At 43.8% G+C, this 17562-nt stretch overlaps 1 protein-coding gene across 1 annotated transcript; it reads right to left on the minus strand.

The window, feature by feature from the left end:
* Positions 1–3629: 3629 nt before the first annotated feature.
* Positions 3630–16562, minus strand: LOC308107854 (uncharacterized protein). Its single transcript, XM_080460422.1, has 11 exons — positions 16374–16562; positions 14169–14290; positions 12128–12152; positions 11961–12007; positions 11706–11850; positions 11334–11625; positions 10666–10771; positions 10258–10404; positions 7661–7721; positions 7297–7462; positions 3630–5670 (listed from the first exon to the last, which is right to left on the minus strand). The coding sequence occupies exons 1-11, from the start codon at positions 16477–16479 to the stop codon at positions 5646–5648; spliced, it is 1242 nt and encodes a 413-aa protein (XP_080316548.1). The 5' UTR covers positions 16480–16562; the 3' UTR covers positions 3630–5645.
* Positions 16563–17562: the final 1000 nt, after the last annotated feature.

Below are 17562 nucleotides of genomic sequence, written 5' to 3' on the forward strand. Positions count from 1 at the left end.
CTGTAATTAACTAGAAGAATCACTGAATTAAGATACCAGCAACACCGAAGGTTAACTTGTGGGCAGATGGAGAGAAATCCATCGATCATGATGTGCTGCACCGAAGCATGAGGATAAAATCAGTCATACACAGATTAACATGGAGAAGCAGGTCAGAGCCTCCAGATGAGCAGGATCACATGTTTCTGGACTGTGGGAGGAAACAGGAGTACTTCAAGTTGTGGTATTCAACCCTGCCCTGTATATTTCAGGCCCTGTTTACATGACATTAACGCTTCGAGTGCTTTTTGCATTTCCATCACTCCTGCTTTATCAGGTCCTCAGGGTGATAATCCATTGGATTATTTTAGTGACTTATATGTTTATGGCTTTTCATGGTGTTTAATATACTAAAACCAAAAGTCTTGAAAAAACTTCAAACAACAACCACTACATGTAATGATATTTCACCGGGTGCCCTGATCAGTGGTTAAACGGTTAGGATTGGGGTTAGGGTTAGGGTCAGGGTTAGGGTAATGGTTAGGGTCAGGGTCAGGGTTAGACTTTAGGGTTAGGGTTAGGGTTATGGTTAGGGTTAAGGTTAGGGTTAGGGTTACGGTAAGGGTTAGGGTTAGGGTTACGGTAAGGGTAATGGTTATGGTAAGGGTTAGGGTTAGACTTTAGGGTAAGGGTTAGACTTTAGGGTAAGGGTTAGACTTTAGGGTAAGGGTTAGGGTAAGGGTTAGACTTTAGGGTTAGACTTTAGGGTAAGGGTAAGGGTTACGGTAAGGGTAATGGTTATGGTAAGGGTTAGGGTTAGACTTTAGGGTAAGGGTTAGGGTTAGGGTTAGGGTCAGGGTCAGACTTTAGGGTTAGGGTTATGGTTAGGGTTAAGGTTAGGGTTAGGGTCAGGGTTAGGGTCAGGGTTAGGGTTAGGGTCAGGGTTAGGGTCAGGGTTAGGGTCAGGGTCAGACTTTAGGGTTAGGGTTATGGTTAAGGTTAGGGTTAGGGTTAGGGTTACGGTAAGGGTAATGGTTATGGTAAGGGTTAGGGTTAGACTTTAGGGTAAGGGTTAGGGTAAGGGTTAGACTTTAGGGTTAGACTTTAGGGTAAGGGTTAGGGTTAGGGTAAGGGTTAGGGTAAGGGTTAGGGTTAGGGTAAGGGTTAGGGTAAGGGTAATGGTTATAGTAAGGGTTAGGGTTAGACTTTCCTGAATACGGAGCAGTAGAGAGGTGAAACGTTTGCGTGAGCCACTCCATGGCCTCGGGCTCAGTTACCTGATGTTGTTCCAGCCCAGTGAAAACTCGTGTCATGTGCTAGAATCTACATCCAACAACAGCAGCAGCTTCATCAGACTGAGAGCTGGACCGGTTCGATCAGCAGAAACTATTTTCCCCTCAGGTGGAGGAACTGTAAAGTGTCCGTCACTGTCGGTAAACATGAAGGCAAACATGCAGCGTCTCCACCAAGCCCAGCCGGTTCTGCCACCGCTTCTCTTTAATCTCCTCCACTCTTCTCTTTTCTAGTGACTCCGACCTGAGAACGCCTCTAAGAGCAGCTGACATGAACAGCTCTCTCTTTCTGGCTACATGTGTACTTGTGTGTACAGTTGTGTACACACAAGTACACATGTAGTACACGTACTTGTGTGTACAGTTGTGTACATCCCTGGTCAGTTCCAGGTGGATTTCAATGCGGTGGTCATCCTGACGTGAGGAGAAAGTCTCCCCGAGTCGTTTTGACTCGGTGTGATGAGAACCTGAGTCTCCTTGTCTTCACCATCCGGCTCTGGCTCCCGTCACTAAACCCTGAAACTGCAGCCAGTCGCCAACATGCTGGGACCGATCCTGCTCATACCTGCAGGGACAGCTGGAGAAGCTCTGGCTGCTCCACCCAGACGTCCTGCACTTTGTTTCTTCTTCAGAATGACTCTACAAGAGGCTTATTGGTGTTCGCCACTTCCATACAAAAGAGAATCGCTATTAACTCCAGTGGATGTTGTGGTTTTAATCCCGTCGGGGGATTAATGGAAACTACTTCTCTGGATATGTGAATGCTCCGTTTACACAACAGTTCCAGTGTGTTTTTGTTTCAGAAAAGTTTCACGTTTCACAGCTACGTTCTGAAAACAATGTCCGTTTACGTGGCGACGGCAGAAACACTGAAAACAATGTAGTGAGCATGTTGGGCCACTAGTGGGTGCCAGAAATGACCAAGTTGGATAAAACCACCAAGCCTCAGGAGAACCTGGAGTTACTCTGGAGGTAAACCTTGGTAGTCTTCATCTAAGAACTATTTACTCCGGCCGTTACAGCGCATGGCGGCTTCAGACAAGACAACAGAGCGTTTTTGAAAAGTTCCACCAAACAAAAAAGCATTTCTCTTTTACGATCCACAACAATGTGGTGGTTAGAACCGTTTCCTCACAGTGAGAAGGTCCGAGTCCTCTCTGGGAATGGTTGGCATGTTCTCCCTGAGCATTCCTGGGTTTCCTCCTACTGACCAAACATGAGTTTGAGGTTAAATAGTGACTTTCCATCCCATGTGAGTGTGTCTCTGCCTTTACTCACTAACAGCTGGAATAAACCACCTCTGGGGTGGTTAAAGAAGATTAATGGAGTTATTTTTTGCTTCGACCTCGATTTTGTTTTGAGTCTGTGAGAGTTTAGCAGGTAAAAATGTCATTACAATCATAGAAGTATATAGCGTACATATATCCCAATAAACACATGTATGGATGCACTTTGCACATTAATCTTTCAATCCCTTTGAAATGCTATAAACTGCGGAGGAGCTGAAGGCAGGACATTACAATCACCGAAGCACCTGCAGATAGAAGCATCAGTACCTCCGTCCTGTCCAGAGACACCGGAGGACTCAGCTTCGTTCTTCAAGTGATAAAATCCTCTTTTTCTTATTTCCTATATCCAAGTGGAAACTGTGGCGAATCAGGTGTGCTGCCTCACCTGTCTGCCCATAAAGGAGGAGGCGCCCGGACAGACAGACAGACAGACAGACAGACAGACAGACAGACAGAATTGTGTGTAAAAGGCCGGTTGTGGGTGAACTGTCCAGCGTCTCAGCAAAAGTTCAGACGCGTTAAAAGACGTTCTTATAGCATCAACTTGCCTTCTGACGTGTCAACACCGCCCTCACATAAAACATCTTTTAAAATCCTGGAGGCTTTATTAAAATCAATAATAATTTGGGTTGTTTTTCTTTTCTGAAATCTGTTTTCAGATTAAAAGGTTCTTGAGTGAGTTTATTTTCATGATTTGGAGTTGTTCACAGAGGAGGAGATACTAGATGGTTACTTCGTTTTCCGTTCTGCTTTGCCTCTCCTGTGCTGGAGTCTCATCGGTTCTAAAGTTTGTTTTTTAATCAAGGCTTGAAGTCAATTTACCGTTAGAATTATTCACAATAAAATCACAGGAAGCTGGTCAAATGTCAGCAGGAGTGTAAACTCTGCATGAACTCTGCCGCCGCTCCAGAAGCAAAGTAAAAGTGATTCTCAGGAACTTTATCAAAATGTTGACAGTATTTTTTTCTTCTTTCTAATAACTTAACTATGTAGTACATGGAACCTAAAAATAAAGCCCAACTTTTCCAGCTCTACTTTAATCAATAAAATAAACTTGAGACAAAATAAATACAGAACCCCAAAGTTTATTGAAGTCGTCAATAAAACACAAGTCGTTAGAGAATCTCGCGTCACATGACCACGAGCGATACAACAAACAGCTCTCAGGTCAGAGGAAGTTCCTCTCTGCTCAGACAGGAATGGTTCTGGGACCGGGTTCGGGCCTGAAGCTCACACTGACCTGCTCTCACTGCGTCATGAGGAAATACACTTTAACATGCACATTGTCCCAAAACCTTTAATAACAAAGTAAAACACAGATCTGCTGCGTCGTTACCACACAGCATCCTATCTCCGGCTACACACTGTGAGTTTAACAATCTGGACCAAAGTTCTCTCACGGCTGCAAATGGCACAAGGCAGAACACCACTCAACTCTGTTTCATCACAATTTACCAAGATGATGAAAAATAAAACCGTATTAAAGCATGAAAACACATTTTCTCCCCAAAGTCCCATCAAATGTAACTTTTACTCCCGTCACCACGTTTACTAAAACTTAAAGTCCTCGTGTACAAAAAACCAAGAAAGATCCTGAATGCAACTTCTATGATTTTAATGTTTTGGATTTACTGGTTTTCAAGAGGAAAGGATAAAATAATAATCCAATTTCATTTAATTTTGCTTTCTTCTATGAAAGAATTGGAGGCGATATAAAACCACTCACGTTGTCAAACGACTGATCAGGTAGAAATATGATGAGCTGCAAATTTCCATTTCATTTTACTCTGAAACAAACAAATGCTGTTCTGTAAATGTTCACCTTTAATCCACCTGTTGATGAATCTATGATTACGTTTCTATTTCTTTTGAACTCGAACTTGTTTTTATTTCACTTTTATAGCAGCGTTTAGGTTTCTTTTTACAAATAGGACTCAACCCCCAGTGGACAGATTAAGAATTGCAGATACTTTTTTCTTAAAAAACAAACAACAAAATACCCGTTAATTACCTCTACTCTCATTTTTAGACGTGTAATGAAGCCCAGACTAGATTCAGCCGTGTGGCGACCTCGTCTTCACGCTTGGCTACGACTGGCTCGCCGTACTGCTCGCCAACGTAAAGCTGCGCCCATCCAGCCAATAAAAACGGGCTCCAGTGAAAGCGTTGGTCATGAGGAGATCATGGGAGAGATTTGGGTGTTTTCTGTCTTGAGAATAAACAAAGAGTAACGAGTCCGTCTGTTCAGTCCCACTGTTCTGAGGAAACAGGAACTAGGATCACTATATGCTATTTTGATTTGTTCAAGACGTGTCATAATTAAGGGTCATTATATAATCTTTAATAAGTCTCAAGCATCCGTTTGAACACAACTTCTTTAGAGAACAAGAGAGCAGCTCCGTTCAGCTGTTCTTTCTTTTTCTTCTCGTTGGTGCAAAATAGTAAGATTGTTTTTCAAAAATAAGTTTTTCTTTATTCTTTCTTTGCCCAAGAAAGTCGAAAGAATTTGATTCCATAAGAAGTTAAAAGCTTTTCTGTGGAGGATTTGATCCATTCCTCTTTGATGAGAAACACGTTGGACACTAATTACAGTAATTAGAGTATTCCTATTAACCTGTCACAGGAAATCAGTATTCATGGTTGGGCCATTAAATGAATATAATACACCAGCGTGTGTTTTGCAGCTACTAACAGGCCACATTGGACCTTTGTGTTCAGCTGCAGCTCACAGCCGCTTAGAAAAGCATCAACACGCCTCCTATTATCACCATAGAAGTTACAGCGGCGCCTCTCGGTTCACACTCACTGAGGACGGCTTGTTACTCGAATGTAACAAACAATGGAAGTTTCATAGAAACCAGCTTATGGGCACCCGACGTTTCTGAGTGGGGGGTGATAAACACCTGAGTGCAAGTCAGGGGTTTTCCCCACAGAGAACGTGGGATGCTTTACGGGACCGGCCTGAACTGGTGCTCCCGGGGAGGTTAAAGTCTCCTCCGGGAAACATCAGGCCTGGACCAACTCAGAACATTACTGTTGGGTCTCCAAAACGCCCTGCCGGGCGGCGGTGCTGCAGGGCGGCCCGTCAGAGGCTGCACATCCCGGCTCCCCTGAGGAGAGAGAACAGGAAGACGTCAGCGTTATTCTGTGGAAACGTCCAGCAGGTTATACATTTATGTAGAGAGACGGTGTGAAATTCAATAAAGAATGAGCAAAAGCCTTGAATGAAGACCAATGTCCTGTTTACACAGCAACGCTGCTCCGAGCAACTTTTTGAAATAGAACTTTTCCAATTCGGGCAAAAACGTCCCTTTCTGGAAATGTTCAGGCGCTGAATGATCCTCGTGTGAATCCATGAGCGATGGACAATAACAACCACGGCGCCTCAGAGACTCCCAGGTTTACCGTCGAGTCACACTAATAACAATGCAACTTGGTCGTCTGTTCATACAAACGACATCGTTGTCAGTGGTTTTGCCGTCGCCATGAAAATAGAAATCGTTTTCAGAACGTTGCTGTGTAAATAAAACAAAAGGGACCAAACTATGAGTTTTCAGGCGACATTGTCACTGAGATATTTGTCTCCTGGAAGCCTCCGACTGACCTACTATACTCAAATACATGTGAAGAATACCTAAAGTACTTTCTTTATTTTCCTCTCACGATGCAAAATGGGTGAATTGGTGAAGCTGTGAATGATTGTCTCTCCATGGAGGACAGGTTTGACGAAGCGGTGGAGATGATGGACGGACAGAAACCATCATAGTACGAGCAGCTACCAACGAGACGGGACGTGAACTTGACAGGGTGGATCTGTACGTGTGTGAACAGACAGCAGCCACTCTTTATTGACAGAGTTCACCCTCACTGCTGGACTTCTGCCAAAATAAACTCAAAAGCAAACATCTTGAAAGGCTCGAGTCATTAAGAGACAAGGAGAGCCGTCTGTCCTTTCCCTGATCCGGGTCACAACAGGTGGGTGAAGAACCTCGACACATAAACAGTGCCACATTTATGACGGCTTCCCAACAAGTTAAATTCATCTAAACCAGAGGTGTCCAACCCTGGTCCTCCAGGACCCCTGTCCTGCAGGCTTTAGCTCCTCCCAGTTCCAACACACCTGATCGCAATGAGGATCTCATTATTGGGCTTTTTCATAACCTTGGTGATGACATCATCATTACATTCAGGTATGCTGAAGCAGGGAGGAGCTAAAACCTGCAGGACCGGGGTCCTCCAGGACCGGGGTCCGAGACCTCTGATCTAATTAAACACGTCTTCATGGATTCAGCCTGTCTCAGGGGTTAACTCTTACTGGTTTTGTTCTTTTTACCTTCGGTTCAAGCCGTTTACCATTTTCTAACAATTTCAGTGTTTTTCTTTTATTTCTTCGAGACGATTTTAGTCATTTCACCGGTGTGAGTAGATGGACAATAACAACAATGGGGCTCCCAGTCCATCTTCTCCTCGCCATTGTTAATGTTTACAGCGTCTTGTTCTCTGTGTGCATGTGTGTGTGTGTGGTTTCATTACAAAAACAACCAATAGCGCCACCTTGCTGTAACCACATGCTCACTACACTGTTCTCAGTGTTTCTGTAGAAACCAATGTTGTTTTCAAAATGCTGCCGTGTGAACGTGGAACTTTTCTAAAACAAAAGTCGGTTTTCATTGAGATGCTGTTTTGTGTTTAACACCCAGACGGCCGAGGGTCATGAGGCGTCCCCCCCCCCCCACCTTGCAGAATGAAGGAAGCTGCCCATCTGCAGCAGACACTCCAGGGTCTCCATCATCTGCTCCTGGCGCAGCGAGTGGACCCGGATGTGACTGGGCGACGTGCTGCCCTCCAGCTCCGACACGGTGTTCTTCAGAGCCACCGCCACGCTCTGGAGGACGCTCATTCCTGAAGCCACACGACAAACACCACAATTCAGGTTGATCCTGAAATCTTCTTCTCTGCCTGCATGTGTGTGCGGTTCCATGGTAAAAAGACACCAGAACCAACCTGTGGCCCGGCATGCTTCCTTTACTAGAAATATGAAACGTTGTGGTGTGAAGAGGATCTGAGCTGAATCCGGTTTGGAAAGGTCACAGTACTCACCTGCGTTATCAGCAGCTTCCACGTCAACGTACACCCCATCCATCATGGCCTGCTTAAGAACCTGCAAGAAAATATAGGATCAAACACAGATCCTGGCCGACACGCGTCAACGGTGATCTGGAAATACTTTCTTCAGGTAAAAGTTTTGTTCCTTTTTTAGTCTTGATCAGTTATGAAAAATCACTATGTATATATATACATATATATATATATACACACATACACATATACATACATACATATATATATATATATATATACACAAAGAACAGCAGCATTGGCTTTGATTCACAAACATTGCACAAGATTTCATTAAGCTACACCCACTTTATGTAGAACAAAGGCTCAGGTATGAATCAACACACACCTTCAGAGAACCTCAGGTCACATGTGCCACCAGGCTGCTCTCCTACTGGTCAAGCTGCGCCGTCTCATAATCAAGTGCAGAACCAACGCTGGATTTCATCCATACAAAGTGTTGATGCTTCAACTGGATCAAACTTGTTTTCTTCACACCTCTGCTTTGTTAACAGGAGGCGAGTCTGTACGTCTTCTGGTGGTCAGGAAAGGATCCAAGTTTGTCACCTGATGCCACTTTAATTACACTCACATCCTGCTGCTGGGAACTTTCAGTATATCTGAATCCAGTCAAGATTCAAGACATTTGAAGATTCAAGTCAGGACAGGAGGGAGGAGGTCTGAGAAAATAGGTCATCAAACCCATAAAGATCAATTTTCAATGCATGTTCTGCTTACATGCTTAATATCAGGGAAGCTCCGACACCACTTTTTTAAAGGACGAGTACAAATTCTAACTTTAAACTATCCTGGCTACCTTTAGATACTGTGTACTAATACCAGAACTTATTAAATGTGTGTTTGGCTTGTTTATATACTGTGTATGTTAGTGGGCATGTATCTACATGTATTTTTATCAACACTTATTCTGCATTCATTTCTTCTCTTTGCTGAACAAAACATGTCAGGAAATAAATGTTTGTTTGTCACAAAACTATGTGAGATTAAATGGACAGATTTAAAGAAGTGCCGGTCCCTCTGACTCACGAGGCGTTAAAAACATTAAAAGACGAGATCTTTATGCTTTAATATCGTTTATCTTGTGAACATTCACATTTTGATGTAAAATATATAATCTGGATGTTAGACATGAAGAAGACTGGAAACATCAAACATTATAAAGTCAATCTTTATCAAAATGCTTAAAAATGTGTTAGAATATGTTAGAATGGGACTTTGACCAGTTTTTTTATTTTATTTATTTTTTATTTTACCTTAAGCCTTTCTAATCCATTTATTCACCATTAAATTTGTCTGTTTTAAAACATCTTTTTAGAAACAGATTTACCCGTCACATTTCTGTCTGAAAATATTCAAAAGGTTTGAAAGTGCGTTCCGTCTCGCGGGACTGAGCTGAATCACCTCAGTGAAGACTTGTAGGGGAAAGTAATGAGTTACTTCACTGCTGTTTTAACACTCGTCCCATAAAAACGTCGACGATCTAAACCAGCAAACTGATGGAGGAACGGTGGCCAAAGTCAACAGGAACCAAACTGGCTGTGTGAGTTTCTGCCGGGGCGTTTCACTGCGCTGCTTCCAAGACTTTATTTAACACCTTCATTCCAGGTGGAGGATCCTGACCTAGAATCTGATCGAAGCTTTGGCCGGGAGCAGAAGGACGTCATTGTGTAGGAGCCAATAAACCACAAGAGTTCATTTGATTTGAGCAGAAACTGGAGCTGCAGAGCGACAACGTGACACGGAAACCAACAGCAAGAGCGACCAAACCGTCGGGTGTGTGACGAGTCCAAAGGACCTTTGGTTCGGTTTGTGTTCTTCTCCATTCCGTTTGTTTGTGGTTTTGTCTTGAGTGGTTCACATGTTTGGAATAAAAACCAATAGCATTTATGAAACTGTGCCAGACTGCACTAGATTCTTTTCCCAAACCAAACTTCTTAGCAATTTCAGTTGCTCGTCGAAGCTACCGTATTTTCTGGACTATTGGGCGCACCAGAATATACCAGCAAAATTCTAAATAAAAGAAAACAAGGACATATGTAGGCCGCACTTCACTATAAACTGAAGGAATTTCAGTGCGGGAATACAGGGATTGATCATATTCTCATCAATTCCTGCAAATCTGTCTTTCATAGTGTGTGTGTGTGTGTGTGTGTGTGTGTGTGTGTGTGTGTGTGTGTGTGTGTGTGTGTGTGTGTGTGTGTGTGTGTGTGGTCTGCCTGCTGCTGCGGTGTATCATAGTGTGTTTCCACTGATTCATCAGCCTCCATGGTGCTTTAATGTTAGTCACGTTCACCCAGTCACACACCAGTGGAGGCAGTTTGGGTTTCAAGGCTCAAGGACATTTTGACATGAAGAGATCAAACCTGCAACCGAGAGACTGAGAGACGCTCTACCAGAGCAGCCCAAGCCTTCCCAGGTACACAACATTTAAACCTCAATGAGTGTGAAGTGTTGGAGGCCATCCAGGAGGTGAAGAAGCTGAATTAACATACTTCAGAAGAATTAGAAGAGAACTATTTTCTAACTTTAAGCAGTAAAAGGAACGGAGCAGTCGGTACCTCCAGGACTCGGATGTAGCCGTTCTCAGCACTGAGGTGCAGGCAGGACTTCCCGGCGTTGTTCGTCTCGTTGACGTTGGCGCCCAGACAGATCAGATCTGCCACCATCAGGTGGTGGTTGTGCTTTGCAGCGTAGAGGAGCGCAGTCTGCAGGGTCACAGAAGAGATGGGGATTATTTAGTCATCACATAAAATAGTACCGTTAGTGTTACACGGACGTTTGAACGGACAAACGACGGAGTCACGACACTCTGGAAGCCGCCATTGTTGTTGGAGGAAGAAGCGTTTACTGTGGCTGTGGTGCGTCTCCAGGACAATGGAGCGCCAGCCTTTCTCAAAACGTTGGGTTTCACTTGAAATGGTCGCCGTGGAAACGGCCCCGAGTGCCTCGTGTCCGTTCTTACGTACCATCCCATCAGAGTCTTTGAGGTCCAGGCTGTAAAGCGCAGCCATCCTCTTAGCGATGGCGTAGCCCAGCGCTCTCTTGCCGACCCAGGCTACTTTATGCAGAGCTCTGCAGCAGAGAAGCACAGACATGTTTACTCTGACAAACTGTTCAGACAACTTCGCTGCTCCGGTATTTATGGAGACATATTTGCAGCCTAGCCTGAAGCTTAGTTTAACTTTGGTTAAACCCTAACCCTAACCCTCGTGAAAAGTTTCTGTGGAAGTGTTTTATTGACAGAGAGGAACTTTGACTAGTCCAGCCTTTCTGTGTCACGTTGTACTGATGAGAACTGACGAGTCTTTCCTTTGGCTGCTCTACCAAAGCTGCTCTAGACATCAGGATCCATATGAAGCTCCGCTGAAGCAGAAGATCGTTTCATGTTCAGGGAGGTTTTCTTTTAGAGAACCCACTGGTGAATCTACTCTCTGGTAGCGCTCGGCTGTGGAGGCCAATAATGCCCCCAAACCAAACCAAACCTTTTTAAACCTTAAAAACTTCCTTCTAACGGAACCAAGGTGGACTTAAATGTGGCTGAATCTTTCTGGACCACGGATTTGTGTTGTGTGGCGCTAAAATCACATTTCATTCATGGGAGCGATTCCAGTTGAGGATCTGAGGCTGAACTCACATCCTGCTGTGCTCGTCGGGGCTGAGCAGCGCCGCGTCCGACACCTCGCCCAGCTGCCTCTCCTCTCTCTGCAGCTGCGTCCAGAAGAAGGCCGAGCTGCTGTGGGGGTCGAACCACTCCTCCTCTGCGTCGCAGCTTTCCGCCATGTTTCCCTCCGCGGGGGGCGGGAAGGCGGGGTAGGCGAAGACGGGAGGCGACGGCGCCTGGTAGCACATGACCGCGCCCGGAGAGCAGGTCACGTAGTAGTTGGGACTTGGAATTATCTCGTCGTTCTCGTCATAGTTGTATCCTCCTGGGAGAGGAAACGGCACATGAGGAGAGGCCAACAGCGACCAGAGCTGAAAGAGAAGGAGAGGCTCTCCTGGGAATTACCGGTTGGAGACAGCTGAGGAGACGCTGGAGAGTCGGAGGGGAGGGGGAACTGTGGCGAGGAGGGGTAAGAGCTGGAGGTCCGGAGATCCTCCTCCAGCACCTCGATGATAATTGCCAGCTCCTCCAGGCCTTTGTTGTGCTGCGCCTGACAGAGGAGCCAGAGGAATGTTAAACGCTCGTCAAGATAACGTGATTCACCGCGAAGCCTTCCAGAAACATGCCTTCACTGGACTCTCTTCCAGTTTCAACGCTCACCTTCATACTTGAACGTTTTAAACGAGTTTTGACTCGTTTCATGTCGCCTGTGGAAGAAAAAAGAAAAGTCAAGGTACGCTGGAGACACACCAGCCTTCGATCAACTCAGGGCTTCATGTGTTGGAGCAGAGATCTGCATCAGACTGAGATTTTACTGTTTCACTGACCTTTTGCTTTTCTGCTGCTCATCTCCTGTGAAAAGAAGAGAAGACTTGCATCAGGGATTCGCACCCCCAACCCCCCCCCGATATATTTGATCGGAGGAAAATTCATCCATTCACGCTTTCAACAGGTCGCCAATACAAACATACAACCGCACAGTCACACGCACAGTTTAGGCCATTCAAGACATTTAGAGTGAATAATTAGTCCCCCGGCCTGTTTGACGGCTGCTGGAGGAATCCCAGGTCCTTGTTGAAAAGCACAGACGTCCACGGGGGGGGGGGGGACGACTTACAGACTCCACACAGAAAGGTGGAGACAGAAGACAAAAAGCTGGACAACACTTCCCTTCAGACCTCACTGCTAACCACTTTCCAGTTTCTCCAACTGCTCATGAAGCATGTATTTACTTGTACATCGCTCAGAATACTACGGTAATTTGTTGGCTTGTGGCTCTTCTCCACTCGAGGCGAATGAAGAGTTATGAGCATTTAAATATATGGGATTAAATCCAAGTATCATAAGAACACTAAAACTAAACATTGAGCAACAGAGACTATCACTGTTAAATTAATCTTATTGTTTCACTATTATATTCTTTTTAAAAAACCAAGGAAATCAGGATATTGTTGTATTAAAGATACATTTTTCAAAATGAGTCAATTTGAATATTATTTCATAGTTTTTATGTTTTCGTAACACTTGAAATGAAGTATATTTTTACTACAGATGAGGCAGAATTTTTAAGTTACTTCTGTGTTGCATGTTGAGTAACTTCTGAGAAGCCTTTCTAAATTTGGTCGTTTGGTTATAGAGACAATATTTTGTTATATATATGAAACATATATTTAATTTTAATCATAATTTAATTCACATCTTCATTTACATAAATGACAGAAACTAGGATAAAATAGGACGGATGATTAAATATGTAGATTATCAACTAGAATCCTAGTTAGAATGTCTATCACTGTTTGTCACCAGATAATTTAGCCTGAATTTATCTTATTTTGCCGAAATATAGTGAATTATCTGCTCGTGTGCACAACGCCCAACTGACTTCTGGTTTTCTATCACGCCCAGTAACGAGCGACCAATCAGGTCGATTGGTCAATTGATACCATGTGGTATAAATGTTTTGAAAGGCGGCCTCTGATTGGTTCTTCATTTTCTGACTCATGCTGATACGTTCAAATGCTGAAGCAGAGAGGAGGAATTTCCTTTCCAAGATGCTCAGAAATTCTATAAATCCCAAATGAAATGAGAAAAGGAAATATATTACTCTTACGAAGCAACCCCTCATCTCCACGGGAATCTTCTGATGTATTTGTGAACTTCATCCTCCAAACACACACCAAAGACAAATGAGGATTAAAACCTGCCTCCGGCTCTGGATTATAATATAATATAGAAACCAGCACCACAAATCTGTATATTTATGTTCCTCAGGCAGATTTAGATCAAATACGAACATAAAGGAGCATTTTTTCTTCTCATTTGTTTAAAACAAGAAAACATAAACCTCAGTTCATTTCTAAGTCTCAGTGTGTGAAGCAGGAGCCGGCAGTTATTCCAGTTTGGTAATTATTTTTAAATGAAGATGTTCTGCAGCTACACTGCAAACATTGGAAAGGTCTACCGGAGTCAAGCACGATGAAGACGAGGCCACAGAGACCATAAAGCTCAGCTGTGGGCTGAACAAGCTGGAGGATAATTAAAGCCTCATATCCTGATGAAGCGTCAGTAAGACGCACCCTGTTTGATCTGAGGAGGAGGGTGGAGACGATGAAGACTGCTCCCAGCGGCTTCACTTGTTTTTCTCAAACCTGAAGATCATTTCCAAGAGAACAACCTGAAGAAAGTGTTTTGGTTTCCTTGATGAATACCCTTTTTAAATTTGGGGTTATCCCCAACTCTAGATGTAATAAACATCCTGGCTTCAGCTCAGTTGGACTTTTAACAGCTGTTCCATTGTGCAACACAGTATTTGGACTGTGTGGACGTTCTCCTTGTGTGTTGTGGTGAGAGTGGAGGTGTTGGCTGCACCTTCAGGTCTTCTCCCTCCACGCCTTTGGCCACTCGGATGTTCTTCAGCAGCTCCTTCACCGGCATCTTGACGCGGACGCCCAGGTAGACCTTCTTACCCCCAGCAACGGAGCATCTGGCCCCTGGAGGGAAGGAGGGAGGATCTGTGTGAGAAACAGCCCAGTTTCTTCTGGAATGTGCTGGACTACTAAAACGCTTCATTCATAAGATTTAAATCTAAAGTTTTTCTTTTTTATGCTGTATGGAATATACGTCAGCGGTCCCGATACCCAGACTCATTTCGTACTGAGCTGTAAATAGAGAGTAAAATGCTTTGTTTTGAAAATATACATTTAATTTTCTGTTATTCTGACTTTTATTTTGAAAAATACTTCACTTCCATCAGCTCTACTCTGTTGGTTCTTCTTTTTTTTTTTTTAATACATAGATAATCTCTTTTTCACACACGGTCTCTCCGCTCAGGATAAATGATGTTGCTTCACACTGGAGACGACGGCTGCGTGATGAAAAAGTTACAATTACTCCTGAAAATTACAACAATCTCAACATGAAGTCAGTTTCACTGAAACCTTCTGGTGCAGAATACAGTGAAATAAAAACCAAACTTGTTGCATCATGCATGTTTGCTGACGGCGTGGCTCTGAGGCCAAAACTCGTCTCCAATATCTCAGCTGGAGTCTCAGTGTCGTGTCCACTGCTCTGGAGAAATGGGTTTAAAAAACCATCAATGTTCTCTGGGATGGTTTGTAATCTGCTCGGTGCTTTGGCCGGATTGGAGCCTGTCCACGGGTCTCATGTTTGACTCCCCGGATTTAAAATGTGCAAAATCTGACAGAGAATCTGAAGAATCGTTTGAAGCTGAAGAGTTCTTGATTCTTACAAACTAATAATTATTAGTTAGAATGAATGAGTAAATAACGACCACACTGAAGTGTGAAAGCGTTCCTGGGACATCCAGCGGGAGATTGAGTGACCATAGAGATATGTTTGGTCTTGGTTGTGTGATATATTGTTCAAAAAGCTTTTCTTGTGGTTCATTGTTTTACAGATTCTTACATCTAAATTCAGGATTTGTCAGCAAACACTTTCTCCAATTGTGTTAAAATCATTTTAAAGTGTCTTTAAAAGTAAAACAATTAGGTCAACTGATTGGCTATAATAACTTTGTCCTCATGCAGATGGACCCACTCAAAGAAAACATCGGTTTCTCTGCAGAAAGTTCTGCATGGAGTTGATCCAGACTGAGTGATTGATGATCTAATATCTCAGGCAGTTTTCTGGTGTTTTAGAGTTGGATCGATAAAAGAAGGATGATCACAACCACACTTCATTCAACATCTAAACTAAACTCTTTAATCACACACCAACAGGATTTTTAACTCTCTCCTGAAGTGTCCTCCATTATATGGATTATCTAATGCAGAATTAACAGGAGCGAGATATTCCCATAGATTGAATTTGTGGAGGATAATCTGCTTTCTGTGGGACAAAGACTCGTTCACCGGATTGTCTCATTATATAAGACACAAAAAACAGGTCTAGAATTTTAATATGTAACTTAATGCAAGCATCACAAAACCACCTGAAGCTAGACAAAGATAACATCTTTAGGTGTTTAGTCAACATTAATATCCACAATCTGATTTAAATATGGGATTAAGATGAATTTTAATTTGTTTCATATAAAAAGAATCACTCAAGATAGAAAATGCACATTATTATGCATATTAACTTGCATATCCCTGAAGAGAATCATTATTCTGTTATTAGATATGATCCCAGGAGGATTTTGATGAATTTCAGCAGTAAAAAGTCACCTGGAGGCTGTCTTGTTGAAGTCAGTTTCACATTCGAACAGAAGGCAGCTCACACACTTCAGGTGACACGGCCTCCATTGGGAAACTGACTTCACAAACAAATAGCTTCATAAAATACTGTGGAACGTTTTGATCTAAATATTTAGACTTACGTGTTTATTAATGTTACTAGTTCCAGGTTCAAAGACAGATATGCATATTTAATACATAGGTGAAGAAAACTGTCTCTGAACGACTTTTTATTTATTTATTTTCGCTCTTTTCTAAAGTCCAGAGAGATTATAATCCCGCCATAACAAACATTTTCTCTCACACAGTTCAGAAAGTATATTTCTTGTTGTAAGTCCAGGTAAAGTCCTTGTTTAAAGAAATAAAAAGAATTTCTGACCTTTTTTCCGCGCGCCGCTGTTCCCGACAGTCCCACCTGGACCAGGTGAGTCCGGGCCCGGGAGTGGAGGCTCCGCTGGGCCCTCTGCTTTGTACCGGACCCTCATCGTGTCTTCCAGGGACTTTTCTCCGGGTCAGCTGCTGTGGGAATCCCGGCTTGCTCCTCTGTCTCCTCGAACCTGTGTGCTGCGCTCCTGTGCGGTCACGTGACACTGTGCACCTGAGCAGAGGCCCCGCCCACCTGGAAAATCAGAGGCCTGGGGGGCCACGCCCACCTGCTCGCTGTAACCAGGATGTAAGATCAAGGGTGGGAAGCAGAGCCAGAACATTTTGAGTCTGAGTCCTGATTCTGAGTCCTGAGTCCTGAGTCCTGAGTCCTGAGTCCTGAGTCCTGAGTCCTGAGTCCTGAGTCCTGAGTCTGAGTCTGAGTCTGAGTCTGAGTCTGAGTCTGAGTCTGGGTCTGAGTCTGAGTCCTGAGTCCTGAGTCTGAGTCCTGAGTCTGAGTCTGAGTCTGAGTCTGAGTCTGAGTCTGAGTCCTGAGTCCTGAGTCCTGAGTCCTGAGTCCTGAGTCTGAGTCCTGTACATATGGTTTATGGTTTATTCATTATTTATTTATTGTTTTCTGCACCATGCCTGTGTTTCATTACCAAACCAATCAGTGGCACCCACTAGTGCAGGGGTGTCAAACTCAGATCCTCGTGGGCCGCAGCCCTGCAGGTTTTCAATGTCTCCCTCCCCTGAATGTCCTGATGGTTCATCACCACATTCAGCACAAAGCCAGATAACGAGCTGCTCATTGCAATCAGCTGTGTTGAAGCTGGGAGACATGGAGGACGTGCAGGGCTGCGGCCCTCGAGGCCTGGAGTTCCACACATGTGCTCTAGTGGCTCAACATGAGAACTGCAGCTTTTTCAGGGTTTCTGCCTTTTTCGGATCAAAGAAAATCCTCATTTGTCAAAACATTCCAAGGTACACGGGAAACTGCGTAGTAATGCATTTTCCCTGGAAACGTAGTGTAAACAGACTGAGTGAAGCAGGACAGGCTCAGGAGGGGGAAGGTTCCTCACAGGGACCCACGCTACTTCAATCTGAGAGAGTAATCCTTAATTTAATCCTTTAGAGCGTTAGCATACATCCTGGTCCCTTCACTTAATGTGGTATATTGTGGTATGTTGTGGTATGTTGTGGTA

This window comes from Lipophrys pholis, assembly GCF_963383615.2.
Source record: "Lipophrys pholis genome assembly, chromosome: 3".
Taxonomy (NCBI): domain Eukaryota; kingdom Metazoa; phylum Chordata; class Actinopteri; order Blenniiformes; family Blenniidae; genus Lipophrys; species Lipophrys pholis.

Coding starts and splice junctions, on each gene's coding strand:
- LOC308107854 (XM_080460422.1), bottom strand. CDS start 16,479: ATGAGGGTCCGGTACAAAGCAGAGGGCCCAGCGGAGCCTCCACTCCCG. Junction 11,851..11,960: donor TAAAACGTTCAAGTATGAAG/GTGAGCGTTGAA, acceptor CTCCTCTGTCAG/GCGCAGCACAACAAAGGCCT. Junction 7,722..10,257: donor GCTACATCCGAGTCCTGGAG/GTACCGACTGCT, acceptor ATTTTCTTGCAG/GTTCTTAAGCAGGCCATGAT.